Source organism: Doryrhamphus excisus, linkage group LG17, assembly GCF_037039965.1.
Source record: "Doryrhamphus excisus strain RoL-2023G ecotype Guam linkage group LG17, RoL_Dexc_Guam_v1.1, whole genome shotgun sequence".
Taxonomy (NCBI): Eukaryota; Metazoa; Chordata; class Actinopteri; order Syngnathiformes; family Syngnathidae; genus Doryrhamphus; species Doryrhamphus excisus.
Window position 1 is genome coordinate 52,249 of NC_136373.1, and position 5,522 is coordinate 57,770.

The following is a 5,522-nucleotide window of genomic DNA, read 5'->3' on the forward strand; positions in this document are numbered from 1 at the left end:
CAAATCACTAGTGTGTGTGTGTGTGTGTGTGCGTGTGTGTGTCAGCGTGGTTGATTTAAGTTCAAGATGAGACCTTAGCTTGAATGAGAGGGGCATTATCCTGCAGCAGTGCCGGTGATGGATTCTACCCACATAATTATATTCACTCATTTCTGCCCTGTCAGCAGCAGCGCTGAGGCCTGCCTGTCGTGGGGCAGATGGCAGAAAGATGAAAAGATGAAAAGAAAGATGGCAGAAAACCATCTGGAAGGTGAGAGCAGACTTTGCAGCCGACAGCAAACTTTTAAAGAAAATAGATTTACAACATCCATCCACATGCTGAAAGACAAAAAGTGGTTGTTGCTTTATTCCCATAGCATTCATGCAATATCATATGATCAATATTGCACCTTATATTAATGGCGAGTGTTCACTGGAAATCATGTTTGCGTCCACTAATATTTTTTGTGCTCTGAGTGCTGAAGTGTATTACCTCATTTTCCCCCATGAGCATTCCTGAATTTGGGATTTTGGAATTTGAGATCAACATCTGAACTGTTCAGTTAATCAGAACAGAAAGGAATCCTAGGCATATGATTTTCATAATTCCATGTTTTCAGTTCCCTGTTTGGGACTGTCTTGACGAATGTGAATTACAGGCGGTTGATATAATTCATTATTATTATTTCCAAGTATTTTCAAAATTTGAGATGAACATACCTTACTATGAGATAAAACGGCGAAATTATGAGATACAAACTGCGCATGTGCCACAGGGGCCGCCTTCTTCATTTGGCAAAAATGGCGACACAATTGTGAGAGGGTATACTATGTGCCTTTTGTGAATGTTCGACGTTTGCTACATGTGTAATGAGTTGTCCGCGGTCGCATTCTTGTTCAGTAGGATACCCACCTTGCTTTCAATTGTGTCGCCATTTTTGCCAAGTGAAGAAGGCGGCTCGTGGCACATGCGCAGTTTGTGTCTTATCATTTCGACTTTTCATGTCATAATTTCGATTTTTTATCATATGCTTATGACTTACCAATAGGATAACTTTATCCAGTGGGCTTCCATGCTCCAGCTATCGTATTGTTTGTATGTTTTGCACAATGATTATAAATAATTGATAATTGACAGGTGTCGATACAGAAGTAGCAAAACGAATTTGAACGCTGCATGTTTAAAAATAAAAAACTAATAAATGCACGATTGATGCACTAAATGACATTCAAGAATGCACACATTTAATAGCTGTCGCGATAAAAAAAAACTCCAGTTTGTTGAGTTTTGACCCTCGAGTGTTCTCGTAGTTACGTCACAGGCAGCTGACTAAAGCCGCAAATCTCTTCGAGAACAGCATAGCTTCCAAAAATAAGCTGAAATATTTGGTGTTTTCGGTTGATTTCGAATGGAGTCGACCTTAGAGCAACACCTTGATGACACGTAAGTCATTATCAGTCTGTGCTTTGTCTTCGTTCGTCTTTACACATTGAACGTCGTTTTTCCTGCCTTGTGTGCAGCATGAAGAATCCAGCAGTGGTGGGAGTGCTTTGTACGGATCAGCAAGGACACAACCTGGGGTGTAAGTAAAGGTAGTTAAATAAACAGAGGCTTAGTCTAGAAAATGACACATACATACGTGTAACTCGTGGTATTAGTACAATAACATGCTTTGTTTACACAATATTATTAGTACTACTGCTCCGAGCAGAACATAAACAAAATGTCACTTCTAACAACGCAGAGCATAACGTTTCACAAAATGTTATCGCATGAAGCAAGCTGTCATTTTTAATGGTAACGGAAGTTACTGACATTGATTTTTAAAAAATATATACATACCAAAATTGGGAAGCTCTGATTCGAATCGCCCCTTGGGCAGCTGTGTGAGGAGGTTGCATTTTCTCCCAGTGGGTGCACCCCGGTTTGTGTCAATGTACTGGTTGATCTACGTTCCCACTCTCACCTATTCATGAGCTTTGGGTCGTGACCAAAAGGACAAGATTGCGGTTACAGGTGGACGAAATGAGTTTTCTCTGTGAGGTGGATGGGCTCTGCTGTAGTGATAAGGTGAGAAGCACTGTCATCGGGGAGAAACTCGGAGTGGAACCGCTACTCCAGCGCATGGAGAGGAGCTAGGCTTGGGCATCTGGTTAGGATGCCTCCCGGACGCCTCCCTGGGGAGGTGTTCAGGGAACGTCCAACCGGTAGAAGGCCTCAAGGAAGACCCAGGACACGTTGGAGAGACTGTCTCACAACTGGCCTGGGAAAGCTTTGGGATCCGCCAGGAAGTGCTGGACAAAGTGCCTGGGGAGAGGGAAGTCTGGGCCTCCCTGCTTGGGCTGCTGCCCCTGTGACTCAACCTTTGAAAAGCGTTAGTTGCTGGATGGATGGATGGATGGATGGATGGCTTTTCCACTTGATTGAAATATGGGGCTGTTTACAACTGTCTTATGTGTCTCCTAAACAGGCAGAGGCTCCCTGTCAGATGAACATGGGGGTGTTGTTTCAGTTTTGGCCAAACAAGCTGCAGCTCTCACCGGAGACCCCACAGACACTCCTACTGTGTGCCTGGAGTCTGACTCAGGGTGAGACTCTTACGGTTATGTATGTTGTTAACTCATTCAATCCCTGCCATTTAGCAAAAGCCGTCCCTCTCTGTACCAGCCATTTTTGAGGATTTTGACACATTTTTCAAGGCACACAGAATGTTTTGTTCTAGGGCTACGTAGGCATGGTATATGCCAAAAGAGAGGTTAGACTCTCATCTTTCATCAGAAAAAAAAGTTTGTTTCTACCTCTTTGAGTTCTGTAGTAATCAGCAGTAGGACATAGGTACGTTTCAGCAAAATACATTCCCAACGAAAAAAGGGAGAAAAACAGCTTTTAGTGAAAAGATTCATTTCAAGCGTAACGTTCACTTTGACAAATGTTGCCAAATATATAAACTATGGCACAACAAACAACCCAGAAATGTTGTGGTACATGAAACTAACAATTACAAAGCATCCCAAGGCTAAAAGTAGCTCTTGGTGACATCATTCTTCAAAAAATGGTGAAATTCCTCAGATTCTAAGATCTTCTTCTTAGAATTTTTATGTGCTAATATAAGTTATTCACAAAGTGTCTTACGCCTTAAGTGAGCTCTTACAAATTTCCCCACTGAGGGACGAATAAAGGCATATCTTAAGGCGGCAAAATGTTAGGAGTGCTGAGGAGGACTTTTAAGAAGCCCGAGGCGTAAACAGACAAGATGGTGAAAAGGCAGCGAGAAAGGAGCAATATAGATGGAGATAAGAAAGAATAGAAAGTGAAATATATTTGTTCTATTGTCAATACCCAATCACTACAAATGAACGTGTGTATATATATATATATATATATATAACGCCTGTCAACACATGCATTATTGTTTCTTCATTTTCATCATCACTTTAGTGTCTACATTCATTATATTTTCTTACATGCTTTCCTCACTTGGGTAGGTTTTATGTTATTGTTTTATCTCATCCATATATCCATTTTCTACGCAGCTTATCTTCACTAGGGTTGCTGGGGTATGCTAGCGCCTTGTTATGGTTCTATTGCACATGGTTAATATGTTAGAAAGTACAGTCTAATCTAATATTCCCTGCATGCTAATGACAGCGATTCAATAACACGCTACCGTCTACATCATGCAGGCATAATGTTTGTGTATGGACCTCATTGTGTGTTCCATCAGCGCTATAACGACTGAGATGAAAGTCATCACAACATTGTGATTAAAAATGCAACAATGCAGCAGCGATGACTTACTACCTGTGTCACAGCCCTCTGCCAGCAGAGTGACCAGTCAGACCATTTAGGTGCTTTCACAGCCTGATATCGTTAGCAATCACAGGAATGGCTGACAGCTGAGTCTGTGTCCACCATTAATATGAATATATTATGTAATAAAATCACCAGCATTGACGGTAAACTTAATAATAAGCATATCAATATAATGGGCATGTGAAAGAGGTACATTCAAACATTTTGAAGCCATAATTTGAAGCCATTTTGAGTCATAATTCATTCGTTTCATTATGATATCAATTTAATGTCAGGATTTTACATTTCTGAATTCAGTCCCAAGTTATTTGTGATCGGTTGATTTTACTGTCCATTAATTACAAGGCGTGCACATTTTCCTTTCTTTTAGTGTTTTTCCTCCTTTTTGTAACAACCAATCATAGCTTAGAAGACTGCGTCATACCGAGCAACCGCACTTCACTAAGATAAACATTTCTGTCCCCTCTTTGCTCGGAGTTGCCCTCAGAAAGTTCCTTAATCACTCTTAAGCTAAGATTCCTTGTGAGGAATGTTTAGGCTAAGTTAGGAGCTTTCTGAGAGGACTATTTGTCAAATGGGCCCAGAGATCCAATGTAGACCAGGCATGTCACTGACTTGGTTTGTACGACTATACTGCCCTCTAGTGGACATCTGTTTGTACTCCAGTTTAGTTATTAGGAGAAGCCAATTTTAGTCATCTTCAAGATGAACATGACACTTTGTTGTAATCTTTCTCTGCTTTCAAATTATGGAAAGACAGCATTTTGTCAAGAACATGTAAGTGTTCCATTTCAAGCTAAGAGACCCAAGTTCAATTCCACCCTCCGCCATCTATGTGTGGAGTTTGCATGTTCTCCCCGTGCATGCGTGGCTTTTCTCCGGGTACTCCGATTTCCTCCCCCATTCCAAAAACATGCTAGGTTAATTGGCCACTCCAAATTGTATCACAGGTATGAATGTGGGTGGGAATGGTTGTTTGTCTATATGTGCCCTGGGATTGGCTGACCACCAGTCCAGGGTGGACCCTGCCTCTCACCCCAGTTGGGGTGGGCTCCAGCATCCCCGCGACCCTCGTGAGGATAAGGATGCATCATTTTCCACAGCATGCCTGATGATTCGTCATGTTAAAAAGTTTTTCACAACGGTGGTAGGTCAGCTGTCATGCTACAAACTGCCAGAATCATTTACAATGGTACATGAGGTTATTTTAGTCCAAATGCAAGGGAAAAACCGTGGCAGTGGTGAATTAGTGTCAATATATTTGACACTTCTTTATGATATCTTCAGTCGTTTGCAAGAGCTAAACATTCAACAAATATGCAGTTCGTATTTTAAGCATGAAATAGAGTAACAGCCAAGAATGAAGTATTTGGTCAAGTACTTGATTGTTGTTTTTGTTTATGCAGGAACATTCTGCTGCGGAGTCATGGGACCATCACAATTGCTCTTCACAAGATTGCTTCTTAAAACGACCAAGGCCTACAAGACAAGAAACACGGACAGATAACTGGACTCATAAAATACATGAAAATACTGCAGTGTCAGCCAATAGCGGCTCTGATGAGCAGAAGACGGTCTTTGGGATTAGAAATCAAACCCTTAATAAACGTGATCTGGGTTGTTCGTGTGTGTTGAAGTGTTTGTTAAACGCGTAAAGATAAATAGTCGTGGCATATCGACATCAACGAACAAAACTGGACCCTTTCCAACCAGAGATTGAGTCCAGCGA

At 41.4% G+C, this 5,522-nt stretch overlaps 1 protein-coding gene across 1 annotated transcript; it reads left to right on the forward strand.

The window, feature by feature from the left end:
• The first annotated feature begins 1,258 nt into the window (after positions 1–1,258).
• Positions 1,259–5,416, forward strand: lamtor5 (late endosomal/lysosomal adaptor, MAPK and MTOR activator 5). Its single transcript, XM_058085295.2, has 4 exons — positions 1,259–1,423; positions 1,501–1,562; positions 2,451–2,568; positions 5,200–5,416. Exons 1-4 carry the CDS (start codon positions 1,389–1,391, stop codon positions 5,258–5,260), a joined length of 276 nt encoding a protein of 91 aa, XP_057941278.2. The 5' UTR covers positions 1,259–1,388; the 3' UTR covers positions 5,261–5,416.
• Positions 5,417–5,522: the final 106 nt, after the last annotated feature.

Bases quoted from the DNA above. Each gene is read 5' to 3' on its own strand.
- lamtor5 (XM_058085295.2), top strand. From the start codon at position 1,389: ATGGAGTCGACCTTAGAGCAACACCTTGATGACAC. The intron at 1,563-2,450 runs GTAAGTAAAGGT...TCTCCTAAACAG, and splicing joins GCAAGGACACAACCTGGGGT to GCAGAGGCTCCCTGTCAGAT. The intron at 2,569-5,199 runs GTGAGACTCTTA...TTGTTTATGCAG, and splicing joins TGCCTGGAGTCTGACTCAGG to GAACATTCTGCTGCGGAGTC.